Source organism: Rhipicephalus microplus, chromosome 5 (assembly GCF_043290135.1).
Source record: "Rhipicephalus microplus isolate Deutch F79 chromosome 5, USDA_Rmic, whole genome shotgun sequence".
Lineage (NCBI taxonomy): Eukaryota > Metazoa > Arthropoda > Arachnida > Ixodida > Ixodidae > Rhipicephalus > Rhipicephalus microplus.
In genome coordinates, this window is record NC_134704.1 from 198,028,539 (window position 1) to 198,050,777 (window position 22,239).

A 22,239-nucleotide genomic window follows, 5' to 3' on the forward strand; every position below is an offset into this window, starting at 1 on the left:
TCGAAGCGCTGCTCCTTTCCGAGGTTGTTGTACATTACTTTAGTTTTCTGCAGATTAATTTTAAGACCCACCTTTCTGCTCTCCTTGTCTAACTCCGTAATCATGAGTTGCAATTCGTCCCCTGAGTTACTCAGCAGTGCAATGTCATGGGCAAAGCGCAAGTTACTAAGGTATTCTCCATTAATTCTTATCCCTAACTGTTCCCATTCTAGGCTTCTGAAAACCTCCTGTAAGCACGCGGTAAATAGCATTGGGGAGATTGTGTCCCCCTGCCTTACACCCTTCTTGATTGATATTCTGTTGCTTTCTTTATGAAGCACTATGGTAGCAGTTGATCCCCTGTAGATTTCTTCCAGAATGTTTATATATACTTCATCTACGCCCTGATTCCGCAGTGTCTGCATGACGGCTGATATTTCTACTGAATCAAACGCCTTCTCGTAATCTATGAAGGCTATGTATAGTGGTTGGTTATACTCTGAGCATTTCTCTATTACCTGATTGATAGTATGAATGTGGTCAATTGTTGAGTAGCCTGTTCGAAATTCTGCTTGTTCCTTTGGTTGATTGAATTCTAATGTTTTCTTTACTCTGTTAGCAATTACCTTTGTAAATAGCTTGTATACTACAGAGAGCAAGCTGATCGGCCTGTAATCCTTCAAGTCCTTGTCATCTCCTTTCTTATGTATTAAGATGATGTTAGCGTTCTTCCAAGACTCTGGTACCCTTGCCGTCAGGAGACACCTCGTAAACAGGGTGGCTAGTTTTTCTAACACAATCTGTCCGCCATCTTTCAGCAGGTCTGATGTTACCTGAGCCTCACCAGCAGCTTTGCCTCTTTGCATGCTCTCCAAAGCTTTTCTGACTTCTTCTATCATTACTGGTGGGGTGTCATCTGGGTTACTGCTAGTTCTTATAGTATTAAGGTCGTGGTTGTCTCGGCTACTGTACAGATCTCTGTAAAACTCCTCCGCTCTTTTGACTATCCTATCCATATTGGTAGTTATTTTGCCTTCTTTGTCCCTTAGTGCATACATCCGACTTTTGCCTATCCCAAGTTTCCTCTTCACTGCTTTGACGCTTCCTCCATTTTTCAGAGCGTGTTCAATTCTCTCCATGTTATACCTTCTTACATCGCATACCTTACGCCTATTAATCGACTTCGAAAGCTCTGCCAGTTCTATTTTGTCTGTTGTACTTGAGACTTTCATGATTTGACGCTTCTTAATTAGGTTCTTCGTTTCCTGGGAAAGCTTGCCAGTGTCCTGTCTAACTACCCTGCCTCCAACTTCCACTGCACACTCAGTAATGATACTCGTCAGATTATCATTCATTGTATCTACGCTAAGGTTGGTTTCCTCACTAAGAGCCGAGTACCTGTTCTGCAGCGACACTCTGAATTCCTGTACTTTCCCTCTGAGTGCTAGCTCATTGATTGGCTTCTTGCGTATCAGTTTCTGTCGTTCCTTCTTCAAGTCTAGGCGAATTCGAGACCGTACCATTCTATGGTCACTGCATCGTACCTTGCCAACCACTTCCACATCCTGCACGATTCCTGGGTGTGCAGTCATTATAAAGTCTATTTCGTTCTTATTTTTGCCATTAGGGCTCCTCCATGTCCACTTGCGGTTTTCTCATTTTCGGTAGAAGGTATTCAAATCCGCAAATTATTGCGTTCTGCGAATTCCACTAGTAGCTCTCCTCTGGCGTTTCTAGTGCCGATGCCATAATCTCCTACTGCCTGGTCTCCAGCCTGCTTCTTCCCTACCTTTGCATTAAAGTCGCCCATCACTATAGTATACCGTGTTTTCGCCTTACTCATTGCCGATTCCGCGTCTTCATAGAAGCTTTCAACTGAAGCGTCATCATGGCTGGATGTAGGCGCGTAAGCCTGTACTACCTTCATCTTGTATCTTTTATTCAGTTCAATTACAATACCTACCACCCTTTCATTAATGCTATAGTGTTCCTCTATGTTGCCAGCTATGTTTCTGTGAATTAGGAACCCCACTCCCAGTTCTCTTCTGTCTGCCAAGCCCCGATAGCAAAGGACGTGCCCATTCTGTAACACACTATAGGCCTCATCTGTCCTCCTAGCCTCACTGAGCCCTATTATATCCCATTTAACACCCTCTAGCTCCTCGAATAGTACAGCTAGACTTCCCTCACTAGATAAGGTTCTAGCGTTAAACGTTGTCAAGTTCAGGTTCCAATGGCGGCCTGTCCAGATCCAGAGATTCTTAGCACCCTCTGCTGCGTTGCAGATCTGACCGCCGCCGTGGTCAGTTGCTTCGCAGCTGCTGGGGACTGAGGGCCGTGAGTTATTTGACGTATGCATGTGGGAGGTAGTGGCCAGATACTGCACCAGGGTGGCCAATCCTTCTCTGGTGAGGGAGTGCGTTCGCGGCGGTGGTTACCGGTGAGGCCGCACCCCAGGCCTCTTAATGCAGTTCCATCAACACGCGGATTTTTTTTTTTGATCCGGTTGGGAGCTGCGCGGCACCGGGATTTGAACCACGGACCTCTTGCATGCGACGCGGATGCTCTAACCACTACGCCATCGCCGCTGAAACATTTTGCCTTAGATTTAGTTAAATTGCTGCTGAAATGCGATGTGACGTCGTCCATGAAATTGCACGAATGTAGCAGGTCAAGCGCGTCTCTTGCTTCAGCTCGTGGCTACGAGCTGGTTATCGCTGCTATAGAAGAAACACCGACTTACATCTCCAGCATTCTTGGTTCTCAAGTATCTCGTTAAATGAAAAAAGGTTGATGATCACTACCCAATACTTCCATTACTGCAGCTGTGTTTTTTTAAATCTACTTTCACTGTCAAGAGGTGACAAATGCATTGATGATTGATTGATTGATTTGTGGGGTTCAACGTCCCTATGTGACAAATGCATTGAATTTTGTGGAGTTTCGCCAGGGAGATCAGATTTCTCCGTTGCCAAAAAAAATTCGTTATATAGGGAAGTTCAGATGTACTGTCGTCGAGGCATTGGTGAACATGCGCATCAAGTGCACCCTATACTTCTAATTAAGCACATACGGTGCAATAAAATACAGCGCTTTTAAATTTGTAAAGGAGTGGTGACGAAAACATTTAGACACAATTTTACTGTTAGACCCCACTGATCGCAACATAGAGATGCCATCTGTACAATATCAGCCCAAATATGCCAATAAATCTAGACAGCATTCAAATACAGATAAATAATTATGCACTCGAATGCATTAATTCATTTAAATACCTAGGTGTAGTTATCGACAACCATTTCCACTGGCAACCCAATATATAATCAGTGTGCTCGAGGTTATCTTCGCGCTCTCATACATTGTTACAAGCGAGAAATTATTTCGACCTTGCAATATTACGGATTTTGTACTTTTCTCTCATCCACTGTCATCTGTCCTACTGCATTGATTCATGGGGTTGGACTTACACTACATACCTGGAGCCTTTACGAAAACTACAGAAGCGCTCACTAAGAATAATAACGCACTCAAGCCACGATCATCCCAGCGCACCCCTGTATAGTAAACTACAAATTTTACCAATGAATAGTTTGTGTCAACAGAGAACAGCCATTGCCATTAATAATATCATAAGGTATAACCGTTCTGTTCATTCGTCCATTCTTTGCTCCTCATTCCGCCCTACGAGGAATACTGCTGCCGGTAATTTTAACCTTCCTCCGACGAACAACGTTTAAGGAGAACAACGTCTGCAGTTCGTCGGTACCAAAATCTGGAATAGATTGCTCCAGGATATAAAATCGGCTGTTAACTTTCCTCTGAAAAAAAAAAAAACACTTCCTTCCAATCCCTAATGTGTCTCCATAACCTTCTTAAGAGTAACAAAATCGTTCAATTCTTGTATATAAGTATCACTACGTCCAGTGAAAGTTTACTGCGTAATTGTTATTACTCATTGCCTTTCTTTTGTTGGTGTATAAAAATTACATGTTTCTGTTATCTTACCCAAGTTCGAGTATCTGAATACATATGTCTGTACAATGCCTAACCGTTTTTACTATATCTGCAATGTTTAGCATCTTGTATCCTGGTCCAATGCCTTGTTCTATTGTTTTGCTACATGTGCTATTGCTGCCTTGTGCTAACGTATGGATACTGTGCCATTTTGCATCACATCATTGGACCCAATTCTAGCCTTTGGCTATGGGTCCAAACAGTTTTTTGATCTATCATGTTGGAATTGAAAATAAAGTGAAATGAAATGAAATACAGCCTGAAAAGTGTCTTAATTGAGTTTTCAAGTTCGTAAAGGCATCGAATAGGAAATAAAAAAGGAAATGAAATCATCGAGAGAGGCCTTCTTGTGAACAATGTACGTAACAAGTTCTGGTTGAGTTACCAGTGGCGTGTGCAAGATAAACAACGCTGGCACTGACACTAATGAGGCAGAGCCTAACCAGAGATGCACAAAAACAAAACTGCACTAACTTACTTTGTAAAAAATTTTGTAACGAAATAATTATAAACTCAATTTTCTCATTGTTTTTTTAACCAGGACTGTGACGCGATCAGAAAAAGAGAAAAAAAAAGTCTTGTAGTTGGACAAAATGCCACAAAGTGTCTCCACCAGTTTCACGACTACTCCTGCTGCTCTGGTCAGCTCTGGTTAGCTAGTATCTGCAAACGTTATGAAGTCTGCAGAGAAACTAAAGCTATCTAATGCCAGGATGCACACTACAAACTGGATGGCTAACTTATTTGACGCTTCAAAGAGAGTATATGGGATTGGTATGCCTTTGGAATGCAGCGTTTACTGATCTAACTAAGACTCAGTAAAGATACATTGCAAAAAAAAAAAAAAGGGACAACGGCCAGGGACAGTGGACAGCAACAACAAAAAAGGGACAGCGGACAGCAAACAAAAAGGAGACAGCGGCCGTGCCAATGAGAAGTGCTGCAAGTAGCATGCACCAGAATAGGATGAGGTTACTACGCTGGCATGACCTCACAGTTAAAGCAAAGCCTCTAAGATCAGAAATCAAATCACTGAGGCATACTGCTGCGACCAAGGCAAGATCTCGGTGAGTACCATTTAATGTATAATCTATGAGGCCATTTTTGATGGTTTACAATGTTGCCAGATTAGATTACGGTAACATCAAAGTAAGCATATGATATGGCCATGAATAAATAAATGTGGAGATGGTGGCTGTTCGAAATACTGGTCACCCCTACACAGTCAATCTATGTGACCATTAAAGGTGCCGCAGAGCTGTCTAAATTACCAAATATGTCTGAATTATTGGCATCTGATTTATTGGTCAGTGACTGCGTCAGTCAAACTCAAGCAAAGACCAATGGAAACATGAACCTTGGCACTGCTGTTGCTAAGACTAGTGTAGCACCAGTTGTTTCTGAATGTACGAACATAAAATGAGCAGATCGCTGAATCTATATCCTTCTCAATTGAAACTTTCTCACAGCCTGGTGCTTGCTGGATGCCAGATCCTTTCTGGTGTAACGGAATAAACGAGACAGAGACACCACCCTTGCTGTGGGCCGGCTGCTCTTATTATCCACTTTCTCTTCCTCCGCTTCTTTAGCCTAGCGTGCATGCCAGATGCCAGAGTGCCGGTGTCGTTCGTTGCCACCACACTCGGCCGTGACTGCGAGCATCCAGTGAACAGAAACTAGCTGTTTTGCAGTGGCCGGACGCGGCTACACAGTGACTTGGTCTGGAAATGTTGCGATGGTTGGTACCGATCACGCTGCGCCTCTGCTTGAAAATCTCTCAGTGTGTTTTCTGGCGGGCAGAATTGGCCTTGTCCTTGCGGTCAAAATGGACCACAGTGCAATGTCTCCTGATAATTTTTATATGCATGTTCTGGTGATCGGCTTAGGCTGAATCGTGGTGGTCGGCCCAGGCCATGCTGTGAGTTGTCTGGTGGATCTGCAAGTGAGTCTTGTGGTCGGCCTCGACCACAATGGCGTCCGGCATAGACAGCTGCCAATGACGACTCGGATGCCATTGGCTGTGCTGGGGTGGTCGACAACCTTGGCCACGGTGTGAAATTGCAGAAAAGGCTATCTGGAACTCTTCTAGCATGCAGATATGGACGTTTCGTGGTCCTCGAGTTTCGTGTTCTGGCCCATGAAAAGGTGTAGCCTGAAATCTTAGCAATGGTTCTGGTGGGCGACACTGACTGTTTCGGCAAAATCGGAGACCAACCCGGAAACTCTGGTGCCTGTCCTTCCACCGCTGGTGAGCGCGTCCACATCCTCAGACGACAAGCACGATGACGACAGCTCCTGAGGAAAGTCTGGTGGTGGTATTCCCGGGTCTAATACCGATTCAAAGTTCGCAACCTGCAGAGGAGGACTGTGGTCACTCCGGTCAGGGTCAGCAGCAGGAAACTCCTCGATGTATTCCATTGATGAGCTGGAACGAACTATTTCTACCTCAAGGTGGTGCCTCTCCTGAGCCCCATCCTCGCTGAAAGTTTCGGACTTGCTAACAGCACAAGAAGTCTGGCCGAAAGCAGTCATGAGCTTGGAGCTCCACTCCGTCCAAGACAGCTGCTTCATGCCCTCATACCTGTGCCACGCAGCGGCACCATCCTGAAGGCACTCTACGGCCACGGCCCATTTCTGTCGTTTTGTCTAAGCTTCGCGAGCTCCGGTAGCGTTGATGATTGCCACCCAATCTTTGGCATGGTCGTAAAAGCCGCTGAACTTCGGTTTAGCGCAGGAGGCTTGCGATGATGGGACTGCAGGTGAAAATGCACAAAGTGCCAATGCAAAGCCGCCCAGCTGGTCTTCAAGCTGAATGAGGACACCACGGAGCTTTCTACATTGCTCGGGTGGGCTGGCTAGGTCATGTGAGGCACTATATCGAGTGTGGCGTCGGCAGTTCTCAGTGCTAGCACGATGGCAGGAACCAGTGCAAAGTGAGACGCTCTTAACGCATTGCCCAACTCCGCTCGTGGAGCGGAGTTGGGCAATCGTTTGCCACAGGTGCACAGTGCTGTCTCAAGATCCACTTGAAGAGACAAGGTCAGAATTGTCAGCGGTGTTCCTAGGTGACCAAAACCTGTGTGTTGTCTCGTGCAATAGTATCGCGGTGCCCATGAAGCGATATTGAGCCACCGAGGAGGCCTGGATGCCACCTACGGAGGATGCTTGAAGCGCCGTCCCTAGGAGAGATGAGCCCATGCGCATTGTTGGTGTTAAATATTATGTGAACGACAAAGAGCACCACTATCATCATTAGGACAGGATTCAGAATAAAGAAGAGGTGGATGGGTGGGCTTCGCGATGGGCACGGCGGCTCGTTCTTTTTCTCTACATTTTTGGTGCCGTGAGACTCGGGAGGAAGGAATTTCGGAGGTGAGACGGAGCGCCATCACGAATTCCGACTGCAGTTGCAGCCTCGAGGACTTTTGTCAAGCCTCCGTTGGTTGAAGCTTATGTGCGAGGCCTACCCCTGCCCATGACTCAGACCGTGGAGCATGACATGTCGACGATGCCTGGAGCTTCATCATGCGATGCTTTGTGATGGGTAGGACGGTGTGGGGATCTGAGGCGCGCCTGCGACCATTTCGCGGGCATTCCAACGCACAGCCACACCCTTTTGCTTTTCCTGCTCTGATAACGACGTGTGACGATAGATGGGGCCACGTGCGGGCACGGCACGCGGTACGCGCGCGCCGAGGGAGCGCTCTTTTTTCCGTGGTCGGCGCCGGGTAAGCACGTGTTTTCCTTCGTCCGAGCCCCCTTTGGGAATCGTGGACTGTAGCCTACCTGGGGTGGCCTTGGGCACCCCGGCAGGCGTGTTTACTTGAGTGCTGGCTTCGGTAGCGTACGCTAAGCCCAGAGCGGTGCCTAGTGCTTGAAGTGGTCGTACCACAATAAGCCGCACTTGCCGTAGGCCTACGCGTACGAGGTTTGCCCTAACACTGGCGACCAGGCCCATTGGCCATCCTGAGAGTGCGCAGCATAGCCGCGAGGGACCTTTTCCCGACCGGCGTGTCAAAGCTCGCCATTGCCAGCTGCGACATGCCCGCGGTTTTCCCCTTATTGTGAACGTCCGCGTGCGGGTGCCTTTGCTACTCGCGTCCCGGGAGCGGACGTTGTACTGTTGTTCGGGGTGCCGCCAGAGGCAATAAAGTGTTGTGTATTTTTGTATTAGAACACTGTCTGTTTGCCGCGCCACGCTAAACGCCTTATTAGTTGAGCGCGCGCGGAGCGGTGCGCTACATGCGAGTAAACGGAGTAGCGGCCCTGTGGCTCGCTAAGCCTGAAACCGCGGTGATCGTCCGCTACGGTGAGTAGCGGGGTCACCATACTGGCGCCCAACGCGGTATCAAAGGCTCATTAAGCCTTTGATTAGTCTTAGCCGAGTCAGCCCCCCTTTGCGAATCAGGCTCGCCGCGTTTACCCGCGTTATGTCTGCTCTGCGTGAGTTCTATCCGCTGACGCTTTTAGCAGATACCGCATTGCTCGAGAACAGGGCCAGTGCCCCCCTTGAGCATCACGATCGCGCACCCTCACTTGTCACAGGCCGCAGTCGGGATGACACGAGGCGCTAGGTATCAGCTCCCACTATAGAGGTAGCGTGTTTTGGGTCCGGGGCCATAGCCCAACCCGAACAGTGCACAAGGGCAAATTGGACTACTACTGCTCCCTTTGGAATGCATGGCAGTTCCATGTCACAGCGCTTCGAAACGGCTCTCAGTGGAGCTTCCGGGGCGCAGATCGGCACCGCGGCCTCAGCCGTTGCCGAATTTTGCCCGCTGGCTGCTACGCAACCTAGCAGCCAAGCTCATTTCGAGCACGCGCCTGCGCCAATAGCCGCAAGTGGCCTAGCATTTTCACGTGAAGCTGCCCCAAGAGTCAGCTGTGAAATCATTTGTCCCTCTCCCCACGCTAAAGCACCAATTCACAATCCCCTCCTCCAGAGAGAAGAAAAAAAAACACGGAAAAACATCAAGTAAACAACAACACTCAAATGACACTCTGCGCTTCCTTTGCGGTGCGCGTTTGGAGAGACCCGACCATCGGAGGTGTGTGTGTGTGTGCGTGTGGCAACAACTTAAGAAGTCACCGACCCCTACACCACCTTGCACTCTGGAGGTGTTCGGAGACCTGCGGTCGTTAAACAGCCCGGTTGCGCCCTGCTCCCGACCGTCGCTAATAAGCTCTGCTGGCCTTTCTATCACGGCTCCTGCACGAGGCCAGCTGTCACAGACGCTGTGCACGACTCGACCGACGCCGCAGGACGCCTCGCAGCCAGTGGATTTGGCGGTCATTATTCCAGCAGAAGGGCCGGCTGTCGCAGCGAGGTCCATCCGAACCTCCACCGAGGCGGCATTCGTCGGACTCGCAGGGCTGTCGTCAACATTGACGAGACAAAGGTGAGCCCGTTCCTCGTATCAGGGTGAGTGCGCCAACGAGCAAACCCTTTCTACGGGCCAGGCAAGCAGCACGCCGCGAAGCGGGCGAGAGGGGGAGCGAAAGGGAAGCGAACCCGTGACGCCAATGCGAGCGGAGGCGATGGCTGCAGTCCTGAGTGGGAACGATACCAAGCTCCCCTTTGGGAGAATGGGAATCGCTTTCAGCAGACAAGAGTTACTGAAGGCCCAGCAAGATGATCCGTTTTGTCGCGAGTTGAGCGACGGTCTCAGGGAGACGGAGCGCCGAGACGCCGCTGGTAGTGCGGCGGGTGCAGGGGGAAGGGAACCGGCGTGTGTCGCTGGGTCCCCCGCGGATACATACTTGCTGGACCATGATGGACTCCTGCTGAAATACATAGCCACCGATGAGGAGTCAGTAGACCCGTTTAGGGTAGTTGTGCCCAAAAGTCTGAGAGGTGCACTGTTGCGAGCCTCTCACGACGAGCCCATTGCCAGTCACCTGAGTGGCTCTAAAGTTTTTGCGAAACTGAGCAAGGTTGTGACTTGGCTTGGCATGAAGCGTGACATTTTTCGCTATTGCCGTTCCTGCCATGTCTGTCAAACGGTGAAATCAAGGGGCGGCGAGCCGCCCGGCTTGATGAAACCGATTGTCAGTGAGCGTCCGTGGCAAGTAGCCACCTGCAATCTAATGGGGCCGTTCCCCAGGAGTAAGCAGGGGTTCATACATCTGATGGTAGTTGTTAATCATTTTTCCAAATGGGTGGAGCTGTTTTCGCTGTGGAAAGTGACAGCGCGAGCGGTGCTAGAGAGGCTACAGGAAGTGTTTTGCCAGTTCGGCTTTCCGAAAAGATTGATTACGGACAATGCGTTGTATTTCACCGCTCGGGTGTTTGGTGATATGTGCCGTTCCCTAGGAATAGATCACTGCACCACTTCGCTCTACCATTCCCAGTCCAATTTGATGAAGCGAACCAATCGTACGCTCAAACCGATGTTGGCGGCCTTTGCCGAAAGTCAAAGAAGGGACTGGGCAGACCATTTGAGTGAACTCGCGTTTGCAATCCGAACCTCCGAGAGTCGCTCTACTGGTTTCTCTCCCGCCTTCCTTAATTTCGAAAGGGAGTTGGCAAATCCGGTGACCAGTGTCATGCAATGCCAGCTCAGAGACGAGAAAGAACCTGCAGACTGTTCTGCTTACGCTTCCACACTTCGGGACAGGCTTTGTCGAGCTCTCAGTAGAGCGAGGCAGAGTTTGGCATCGGCCAGGGCCGAGCAAAAGGCCCAGTACGACCGAAAACGTCGCCACCTTTCATTTAAGGTAGGTGACCTCGTCCTGAAGTGCAACCACGCTCTTAGCGACGCGAGCAAGGGTTTCTCAACTTAGCTCGCTCCGAAGTGGCTTGGTTCGTACCGAGTGGAGAAAGCTTGGACTCCACTCGCGTACTTGCTGAAAGACCCGCTTTCGGGAAAACTCAGCCGTGCCCACATCGCAGACCTGAAAGCCTTTGCATCAAGGTCTGACGAGCCTGCGCCAGCGCCCAGTGGCTCTTCGCGGAAGCAACGGCACACACCCGGCGCGGCGGAGCGCATTCGGACCACGCACCGGTATAATCTGAGGAAGCGGTCACCTTAGTGATTTCGCGCCGAACGGCGGGCTTATTTCCGCAACCGAAGGCCCTGCTCTTTACTGTCTAGTCTCAGTTAGCTAACTTCTTTACAGCCAGTGCTTGCAAAGAAGTCGGTTCCGCCCAGTCACTGCTGCTGATTGATTGTCTGTTGAGCGTTCATGTTTTCTTGATTTTTTTTCCCCGTTTTTTTTTTTTTTTTTGCACTGCGGAGGGGTAGCGACCGGTTACTCGCGGGAGCATTCGAGGACGCTCTGGTGGTGCAGGTGTGTGTGTCTGTGTGGTGCGGAGAAGGGGAAGAACCGGGTCAACGACCCCTACGTAAACATAGGTGGCGCTGGTTGTCAGTGAGGCATCGGGGAAAGCCGGAGACTGCCAGCGGTGCGCCATTCTTGTTCTGGTGCCGGTCGTCGTGGTCACATGCCCTTCAGCGACATGCCCTCCAGCCAGAAGTCGACACGGCGGGCGCCTCGGCGGCCAGAACCTTCCACCTCGGCACCACCCAAGTCCACCAGGCGGGCGTCCCGGCGGCGGGGATCGACAACTTTGACACCGCCACCGGTCCCCAAAACGCCAAGGCGGAGCGTGGCCACGTGGGCGCGGCAGGAGGGGCAGGAGGTCTCACGCTACTTCGTGAGCGACGCACCGTGGAAGACGCAGCGGCGTGTTCGGCGCGACCTGCCGCTGGACCATGTCCCGTGGCCATTCCGGGGCTGCACACTGGCGGAAGGCGAGAAGGCAGCTGGAGGCGCCCAACTACCTACCGATGCAGCGGTGGGGTTCTGCACCACGTGCCGCATGACCGTGCGCTTTAAGTGCCACTACAAGGGTGCCATACACGTGGCGCGGACAAAGGCGGCCGCTGAGGGGATGGCCACCGAGAGGAAGGCGTCAAATCCAGCCCCGCTGAGCCAGCGCTCGGACACGGAACTGGCGGCCCTGTGCCGACAGCGAATGGGGGAGGGCCCCCATTTCGCGGCACTACTGTCAGGGCTGCCACCACCCGCAGCCACCGACAGACCACCTATGGACAGCGTCGCCACAAAGGACGTCGACCGTCTTTTAGAACCGTAAGGCCACGCGGAGCCTCCCCCCCCCCCCCCCAAGAACACTGCAGCAGGCAAAATATGTGTTTTTTTGTATTTCTCATGTGTATTCTGTGTAGTTTTATTTTTTTCCTTCAGCAGCAGTTGCAGAGCGGGGCTGAGGCTAGCTGTTGCCCATTGCATGACGCCTTTGTATGTATGGGCGACGACCGGCTGCCTTTGCAGACCGGTATATAGGGTGAATTAAGGAGAGGAGGATGTGGGGATCTGAGGCGCGCCTGCGACCATTTCGCGGGCATTCCGCCGCACGGCCACACCCTTTTGCTTTTCCTGCTCTGATAACGACGCATGGCGATAGATGGCGCCACGTGCGGGCACGGCACGCGGTACGGGCGCGCCGAGGGAGCGCTCTCTTCTCCGTGGTCAGCACCGGGTAAGCACGTGTTTTCCTTCGTCCGCGTCCCCTTTGGGAATCGCGGACTGTAGCCTGCCCGGGGTGGCCTTGGGCACCCCGGCAGGCGTGTTTACTTGAGTGCTGGCTTCGGTAGCGTACGCTAAGCCCAGAGCGTTGCCTAGTGCTTGAAGTGGTCGTACCACAACGAGCCGCACTTGCCGTAGGCCTACGCGTACGAGGTTTGCCCTAACACTCGCGACCAGGCCCATTGGCCATCGTGAGAGTGCGCGGCATAGCCGCGAGGGACCTTTTCCCGACCGGCGTGTCAAAGCCCGCCATTGCCAGCTGCGACGTGCTCGCGGTTTTCCCTTTATTGTGAACGTCCGCGTGCGGGTGCCTTTGCTACCCCCGTCCCGGGAGCGGACGTTGTACTGTTGTTCAGGGTGCCGCCAGAGGCAATAAAGTGTTGTGTATTTTTGCATTAGAACACTGTCTGCTAGCCGCGCCGCGCTAAACGCCTTATTAGTTGAGCGCGCGCGGAGCGGTGCGCTACATGCGAGTAAACGGAGTAGCGGCCCTGTGGCTCGCTAAGCATGAACCCGCGGTGATCGTCCGCTGCAGTTAGTAGCAGGGGTCACCATAACGGAGATGCCTACTTGGCTTCGGTGCGTGGCCGGCCAGTAATTTTCTACGTTTACCGACACTTGGCCGGATCATGGAGGCCATAATCGAAAGACCGTCATGAAAGCCATCGCCAGCATCGAAAGTCTCCTGCATCTAGGACACCTCCAAATAAGTGAGTTGCGGAATATACACAACGTTTTGACTAACCAGTTTGAGCTTCTCAAAGGAATTGATAAACAGATAGAAGACATGGTGAATATCGGCCACTTAGAAGCCGAAATGGAGGAAGCCGACGTTTATGTGCATAAGATTATTCTGGCAAAGGTAAAGGCTGAATATAAGATTGAAGATGCGCTAAAGTCTCGACAGGCTCACTTGGACAGGATAAAGCAAAGGATCAGAACAAAGTTTCAAGCGGAAGTGCTCTGTTCGCCTGTGGCGTAACCATCTAGCCAACGCTTTATCGATTGTGATATTGTCACACAGTAGGTTAATGGCCCAACCCCACGATAGATAGAACAATGTGTTGGAAGAAGAGAAACCAATGTTTTTGCTACAGAGAATACAACATGGAGGACCACCAATGAAGAATTATTTGAACATCTAGAGACCTATTCGATGCCTTCAGAGCCCTCGTCAACGTTCAATGACCGTCAACTTAACATGAGAGTGGCTGCTCGGGTGAGAGTGGGCAAAGAGACTTCTACAATCGAATAGCGTGATGCCTTTGGAAATTCAGGAGACATTGCAGAAGATACCAAAAATAAGTACTCACTGAGGTTGGCAATGTCCACTGTAAGGCAGTCCTCAATGCTTTCCTTACATGTTACTGGAGGAGTCAAGCCACAGCAACAAGCGGGAGAAAATAGAAGACAAAATGGAAAGGTTGCGAGAAAACAGAAGCCTACTGCCTATAAAGATCATGAGTGTAGCTCTTCGAGAAAACTACTGACACCGAGGAAGACAACGAAGTGGATCGTGCGGGCTGCATCACTGCCAATGCCCAAGCCGAGGCGGAGGAAGAAGGCAGGTGCTCACAAGGTAAATTCAGCTAAGACGAGAAAGCCACAGAAGATGTTTTTCAAGAAAGGCTGCCTCACATTTTCATGTGACAGCCTTCATTGCAAATTTTTATCACGAGGAATGTTGATCAGAGACAGCGCAAGCTCAGCACGGTCAATTCAGCTAAGACGAGAAAGCCACAGAAGATGTTTTTCAAGAAAGGCTGCCTCAGATTTTCATGTGACAGCCTTCATTGCAAATTTTTATCCCGAGGAATATTGATCAGAGACAGCGCAAGCTCAGCACGGTCAACACGCTCAGAAGCATGAGCCTGGAACAAGCGTCGAAAGCACCGCTGGAAGATCAAGTGCGGGAGAAGACCCGGATGACACTGCTAGGACTGACGTGAAACTTTCACTAATACTGACGAACATTTTGTACTTGGACTCATGTGAGCATTCAGTTTTCTTTGTCGTCGCGCGCCAGTGGGGGGCGCGGAGGATGTTAAATATTGTGTGAACGACAAAGAGCGCCACTATCATCATTAGGATTAGGGCAGGATTCAGAATAAAAAAGAGGTAGATGGGTGGGCTTCGCCATGGGCACAGCAGCTCCTTCCTTTTCTCTACAGTTGGCGCAGAGTAATGCGTGGCCGGATAAGTTCCCCGAAACCACAGTAGAGGCATGGATGCCATCCACTGCTGGTGGGATCGATACTTGCCGCGACGGTTGCCTGGCAGAGTACATCAGCGAGAAAACGGCACGGCATTCCTCAGGTAGTCCTGGCAGAGCTGGGGATGTAGGGACGGCATGCCCTGTCGTGAACGGCTACGGCAGCAGTGGTGCGGAACCGCCAAGGAGGCTTGACGCCGTTCTCGTACGGATGTGGCAGAGGAGGCAGGTGAGCAGGCACCGAGGAGGCCTTGACGGCGTCCTCAAGCTCGGCTTATCGCGGCTGCATGCTGGCGGGTGCCACGGACGAGGAATCGAAGACGTAGCACTACGGAGACTGCGCCATTGTAATGGAATAAACGAGACAGAAATAGCACCCTTGCTGCGGGCCAGCTATTCTTATTCTCCACTTCCTCTTTCTTTGCTTCTTTAGCCTAGAATGCGTGCCAGATGCCACAGCGCCGGTGTCGTTCTTCCCTATCACACTGGTTAAAATTCCTTGTTTTGAAAAAATCAGCACAAAAGCCACAAGGTCCGTGCAGCATGGAACATTCAATTCTTACCTGAATCTATTCTTAGAAAAAGGGGTCACCGTAGAGCACACCTAACATGCAATTGATAGCAACGGAAGTTCAATAGCACCTACCCGGCAGTGGTCTTATATCCAAGTTGAGGGGTGCACAGAGTGTGCGAAGCCGGTTCAGTTCTTGGTGTCCCGTAACCAGTGTCACTGCCTGACCTGCTGTCCCTGTAAGCAGACAAGGCGGTCAACACACACCCTTGTACCGTACTAAAACATAGTGAACCAAAGCCATGCAATAAGGAGAGAAAATATTACACATAGTTCAAATTCCCAAGTAATGGTAGGAGTTGACAGACGTCATACCTCATTCTAAACAGGCTCAATGAACAAGAACAGGTGCATCAGAAAGGCTTGCCGACATTTTCATAAATCAAAATACTGTGACGTGGGCTTCACGGCATTGCCACTACACATACTGTTAGCCGGTTCCTCTTGATCATGCAGGTTTTTGCCCGCATCATCGCCGATGTGCTCGTGTCTGCCTTTTTGGCAGCCTTGTCTACCACTTTGGGAAAATGTTCGCCTTCTCTGTATCGCCCATGCTTCAGGGCTTTCAGCAAAGCCTCTACCCCCGTTCAGTGGATTACCCATATCAACCCAGCTGCCCTATAGCCGTCGACAACATCGTATCCGCAGCCTATAAAGCAACAACCACCGTCTGCCACGCACTGTGGGCTTCGCAGACCCATATGCACACCACTATGCAGGCCACTGCATTTGCCTTCTCCCTGTCGCCCATGCTTCAGGACGTTCGCCAGCACCTTTCATCAATCAAAGTGGCCCTATCGCCGTCGACAACATCGTATGCACAGCTTATAAAGCAGCAACCACCATATGCCGCACACTGTGGGTTTCGCAGCTGTGCCACTACGCGGACCGCTAACCCGTCACTCCTGATCATGCAGGATGATAGTTCGTCTCAAGCTCACAGTGCTGCTGTTTACTTATTTTTGAGTATATTGATGTCATGCACACTTTGCTACTACTATCAGGGAATGATGAGATAAACTCTGGTCCTGAGAAGGTCACCCTCAAAGGTCTTGACAAGTTATCTGCTGGCCAGGCCACTTTAATATCTGAGATGCAGAGTCTCAAAAACCAGCTAGTGAGCACGAACAACCCAATCGCCAATCTAAGCACTCACCTCACAGACCTAGAAAGTCGTTGCTAAAATCTGTCAACTCTCCAAATAGCAGTAGACACCCTTAACTCTAAGATGGGTCAACTAACCCATTGTATGTGTGACATGGACGGCCAAATTGACGACCTAAAAAATCGTTCTCGGTGCAATAACATAATATTGCCACGTGGTCTGCTTGGGTGAAATCTATTAGCGGAAGAGGAAAAAAAAGTTCTACCTGAGCTACTGCTCGGCTAATCTGCTCAATGAGCCTATAAAAGCAAGTTTTTTGTCAGAAACGTGACAAGGCTGGTGGAGGTGCTGGGTACAGCAACTCACGGTCCACCCGATGCACAAGACCCCACTCAGCAGCCGCAACACAAGCCTTGCACCTGCGGACACCCCTGTTCACAAAACAAGCTGCTGTCAACGAGGCATACTGCCTGACACACTGACTACTGAGGCAACAACTATGATTTCAACCCAAGCTGCTGTGCAAGCACCGACACCTTCTACGCCGATCTACTGCACCGTCCATAACCCGCTCATGCTTAGCCCCTTTCATGGAGAGCAGGGTGAATTAAACACGTTGCAGCGATCAATTTCTGGAGCTCCGACACCTTCTACGCTGGAGTTCCGGAGCTTCGCGGCATTGTGACTTGCTTGAAGGACAGAGCCAAGAAGTGGTTTCTGATCAGGGTTGATGTTCTGACACCTTGGCGCGAGTTCCAGCATCACCTTCTGGAGACCTAGAAGAGTCCCGACCGGCGCGAACGGGCGGAGCGTGCACTACAATCACACATCCGGATGACGAACGAGACCGTCTCAATGTACGTCGAAGACATGACACGGCTTTTCAAGCAGGCGGGTCCTGCTATGGCAGAAGAAAAAAAGTTGCGTCACCTTATGCGTGGTGTGAAGGAACAACTTTTTGCTGGTTGGTGCATAGTCTTCCCAAGAGTGTAGCTGAGTTCTTTACTGAAGCGGCAACAATGAAGCAAGTACTGGACCAATGGTCTCCCCTGTTTGACAGTCAAGTGACTGCGGCATCCTCTCCCGAATTTTTCGCCACCCCTGAGAGCAAGGGCACCGAGTGGATTCTTGAGATCATCCGCTCTGTCGTCCGCAAAGAAATGAAAAAGATGTACGGGACAAGGTAAACCAATGTCGGTTTTATCACCAGTGTCATCCGTGACGAGGTCTAGCAGGTGCTGCACGTCCATTGTGTTCCACCGATGTCAGATGATCTGGAAATGGCTCCTGTGTCTACTGACAGTCGCCGTCGTACTTAGCAAAAGCCTTGTGATTCGTCACGCCCCTGACAGACAATGCCGCACGTCCCGATCCAGCTAATGCCGCACGTATCGTTCCAGACAATCATGCCATCAGTCGCGATTCAGTCAGCACACGCTTGTTCAGACTTCGATGGTCGCCGAGCACCGACGCGCAAGTCTGACCTCTGGCATACGTCGGACAGACGACCCTACTGCTTTCGTTGTGATGAGGCTGGTCACATTTACCGGGAATAGCCATACCAGCAACTTGGACTGCGTGATGATTGATTGATATGTGGGGTTTAACGTCCCAAAACCACTATATGATTATGAAAGACGCCGTAGTGGAGGGCTCCGGAAATTTAGACCACCTGGGGTTCTTTAACGTGCACCCAAATCTGAGCACACGGGCCTACAACATTTCCGCCTCCATCGGAAATGCAGCCGCCGCAGCCGGGATTCGAACCCGCGCCCTGCGGGTCAGCAACCGAGTACCTTAGCCACTAGACCACCGCGGCGGGGCATTGGACTGCGTGGGTATTCCGTTATATGACCCCGTCCCCGAATTGGTCAAAGGCGAAGAGAAATCTAAGAGTATCTCGAACAGCAGCCTGCACCCTTTACACGACGCCAATTACATCCCCATCGCCGAGGAGACCCGCAGCCACTGGGCCACGTTTTGAGGTGACGGCACGGGGACGCTCCCCAAGCCCTCGTCGGGAAAACTGAAGGCAGCTGCCTTTGGGGGCAAGGTCGCTGAAACTCAAAGTGCGGAAAACTTCTTATTGACGCTTGCATGCAACGCCGAAGGCATTTCGTCAGAGATTGAGCGCAGTACCAAAGAAACGCCGACCGAGTGTCACTAGACACGCCTGCGCTGATTGACAGTTTTCAGGTCGATGCCATAGTAGACACTGGCGCAGACTATTCTATCATCAGCGGGAGGCTAGCAGAAATACCTCAGGAAAGTGATTATGCCGTGAAATGGAACGCGAATTCAAACAGCCAGAGGACACGTTGTAACACCACTGGGTCGCTGTACAGCAAAAGTGAAAATTCGTGCGTCAACGTTTGTAGCCACCTGCCTCGTTTTTTGCAACTGTTCACGTCGGCTGATTATCGGCATGGACTTCCTTCGAGAGCATGGTGCCATCATAAATCTCCGTGAGCGCATCGCGACCTTCTCGACTCAAGGCGCAACAGATTGAGACACTGACAACTGCCGTAGACCTGCGCTGCGTATGGCTGACAGTGTGATGCTGGCGCCTCGAGCGACTGTTTCCATCAAAGTCACGTGTAAAGACCTTCGAGACGGTGGCATGGTGGTCAAAAGAACCTATCACTTCTGCTGCTCCAAGGTGTATGCGCTGCCCGAAGTGTTGTGTGTCCGTGACCGACAGTGACAGATACTAGTAACGAATTTCAACTACAAACGCCAGCATATTTTTTGTGGAACCGCCGTAGCCTATGGAAACCCTGTTGCCGATGTCACGGAGTGCTTCGCATCTGAGGAAACGCGTGAGGATGAGAAATTTCTCGACCCCATCAACATTAATTCGATGCTGTCCGAAGAGAGGAAGGCTGCACTTCGTGACCTTTTAAGTGAGTTTCAATCTTTCTTCGCCTCTTCCTCCAAAGTCCGTAAAACACACCTCACAAAGCATGGAATTATTATCGAAGATGATGTCCGCCCCATCCAGCAGCAGCCTAATCGCATTTCTACCAAAGGACATGAGGCTATCCAGACACAAGAAAAACAGATGCTTGAAGACAGGGTTATTCAGCCATGCAGCAGTCCTTGGTTCATGCCAGTCGTCCTAGTCAAGAAAAAGTACAGAACACTGCGATTCTGTACTGACTACAGGAAGCTGAATAGCATCACGAAAAAAGACGTCTACCCGTTTTCACCGGTCGATGACTCTCTCGACAGGTTACGTCACGCGAAGTATTTTTCGTCCATCGGTTTAAAAAGTGGCTATTGGCAGATTGATGTTGTGAGAATTGGGGCTAGCTCGCTGCCTTTGTGCGGGCTTTGCCGCCTCTTTTCCCGTTCTCATGTCCCGACATGACTCCCTCCTCCGCTGTCTGCCGTGCTGGGACAGCAGAGTGACGTTTAACCCCTCTCTCCCGGTAGCGGATGTCGACTGTGGCGCCGCGCGCCGAGTCTCCCGAGAGGTTTTGTGCGCGCGCATCAGGAGTGGGGAGACCTCTCTGGGGACGACATGAGGGTAAGCAAGCTTTTTTTTTTTTCCATCCGTCAGCTCCCTTTGGGGTTCGTTTGGACTTCGCCAACAGCGCCTTACGCCCGCGGCAAACGCTTACTTTATGTCGGCCCCCTTCCCCCCTTTCCAAACGCTAGACTGAAGAGTGGTGCTGGTCAACGCGAGTGCCTTTGCCCTCGCTCGAGCGACCGGGCCTTGGTCCCGGTTTCTCCGTGAATCACTTTTACCACGGAGACGTGCTCGTGGCACCCTGTGTTGTACTTTTCACCCGTGGCATGGATAAGCCCATTTGCTTTCCCGCCGCGCCTTTGCAACGGGCTGTACTGCGTTTTGGTGTTGCCACAGACAATAAAGTGTTGTGACATTGAGCAGTATCGTGTTCGCACCATGGCGACGATTAACGCGTGCCCTGCGGCTCGCTACGAACGGACCCACGCTGGTGGCCGTACTCCTTCAAGATACGTGTCATTACACTGGTGCCCAACGCGGTATCAGAAGCTCTAAACTTTTGACTGCTCTTAGCGAGTCAGTTAGCCTGCGCGATTCGGGCTCGTCGCAACATGGCTGCTTCGTGGTATGCCGCATTGCACAAAGAGGTCATCGCCTCTATCGACAGGGACCCTTCAGCACCCGTCCCTGCTGTTACCTCATTTTGTGGTGAACACACAACCAACCTGGTAGCTGACGCACTATCTCATGCCCCCTGTTGTCTGCCGAGAACCTGGATTTCGGTGCGATGGCCACTCGCAGTGCCTTAGCACGTGCAAGTGTCGGGGGCGAAACAGCGACGAAAAGGGGGAGTCCCCATGAGGATGACCTTGGCTGCCATCCAGGTAAGCGGTGCACTGCGTGGCGGCCAAGTGGAAGAACTTTCCGAAGGCCACTGTGCCGAGAGCGAACCCGTGGTGCCGTGCACGCGGCGATTGCTGCAGTCCTGAGTGGGCGCGATACAAGGCTCCCCTATTTCGAAGAATGCGAATCACTTTCGGCAGTGAACAGTTACTGAAGGCTCAGCAAAGTGATCCGTTTCAAGTTTCGGAGGGATGGAGCGCCGTATGCACTGTTTGCTCTGCGGCGGGCACCGATAAACCGTCTTGAAGAGGCACGGAGCACCATTACACTGCTTGTTCTGCGGCGGGCGCGAATAGGGGGCTGAAACAGCTTGTGTCGCTGAATCCTCGGCGAATTCATTTTGCTGGGCTATGACGGGCTCCTGCTGACCTATGTAGCCACTGACGACGAGTCCATCGATCCGTTTAAGGTGGCTATGCCCAAAAAAGTCTGAGAGCCGCACTGTTGCGATCCTCTCAGGACGAACTCATGGCTGGTCACTTGAGTGGCTCGAAAGTTTTTGCTAACTGACAACGTTATGACCTGACCCGCCACGAAGCGTGACTTTTATTGCTATTCCGTGCCTGCCACATCTGACAAACGGTTGAACCAAGGGTTGGCACGCCACCCGGTCTTGAACTGATTGTCAGTGAGCGTCCGTGGCGCGTACTAGCTGAAAGATCCCCCTTTGAGAAAACTCAGCCGTGCCCACATCACAGACCTGATGCCCTTTGTCGCGATCTGACGAGCTCGCCCCAGCGCTCTGCGGCACTTTGCACAAGCAACGGGCACGCCCGAAGCGGCGGACCTCATTCGGACCCCGCACCGGTATAATCTGAGGAAGCGGTCACATTTGTGATTTCCCGCCGGACGGCGGACTTCTCCACAACCAAAGGCCCTCCGTTTACTGTCTAGCCTCAGTATAGGTTAGCTTCTTTACAACCTTTTCTCGTAAAGTAGTTGACCCCGCCCAGTTTGCTGCCAGTGTTTCTTTTTAAGTGTTCATGTGTACTTTATGTTTTTGTTTTTGTCTAATAATAGGTGTTATTTGTATTTTATGTTTTTATTTTCTTCTCGCAAGAGATTGAGTGTCGTTTTGCTGTTTTACTTTTTTCGTGTTTATTTCGTCTATCACGAAGGGAGTTGTGACCTTGAGTGTCGGTGCTTATGCGTGGAGAGTGGAACGAAGGACGCTTGGTGCTTTTTCTCGCGCAGCCGTCAACGTGTGTGCGTGCGTGCTTCCTTCTGTGCGTGTGTAAGTGCGTGACGCTTCAGTGCGTGTCTATGAAAAGTGCGAATCGTGGCTTCACCCCATGGACGTGGACACTAGAGGTGCTCGGGGCACTGACCTGCTCACGCTGTGCTCTGCTCTCGGTCGTCGCCGAAAAGCCCTGTTGCCTTTTCCAACATGGCTCCTGCGCGAGGCACGCTGACAGCAGCTATATGCCGCCAGT

At 51.2% G+C, this 22,239-nt stretch overlaps 2 protein-coding genes across 14 annotated transcripts in view; one reads left to right on the plus strand and one right to left on the minus strand.

The window, feature by feature from the left end:
- Positions 1-22,239, minus strand: part of LOC119173579 (uncharacterized) — a 343,373-nt gene that overhangs the window by 22,171 nt on the left and 298,963 nt on the right. For all 13 annotated transcript variants that reach the window (XR_012895552.1, XM_075896344.1, XM_037424386.2 and 10 more), the window contains one exon: positions 15,402-15,503. Coding sequence is in view for 12 of the 13 variants with exons in the window: in XM_075896344.1 (XP_075752459.1) it covers positions 15,402-15,503 (102 nt within the window). In the remaining variant the exon portion in view is untranslated. The remainder of the gene's footprint in view (positions 1-15,401; positions 15,504-22,239) is intronic.
- Positions 11,438-12,124, plus strand: LOC142818084 (uncharacterized). The gene has a single exon (XM_075896355.1). It carries the CDS (start codon positions 11,438-11,440, stop codon positions 12,089-12,091), a length of 654 nt encoding a protein of 217 aa, XP_075752470.1. The 3' UTR covers positions 12,092-12,124.

Coding starts and splice junctions, on each gene's coding strand:
- LOC142818084 (XM_075896355.1), top strand. CDS start 11,438: ATGCCCTTCAGCGACATGCCCTCCAGCCAGAAGTCGACACGGCGGGCG.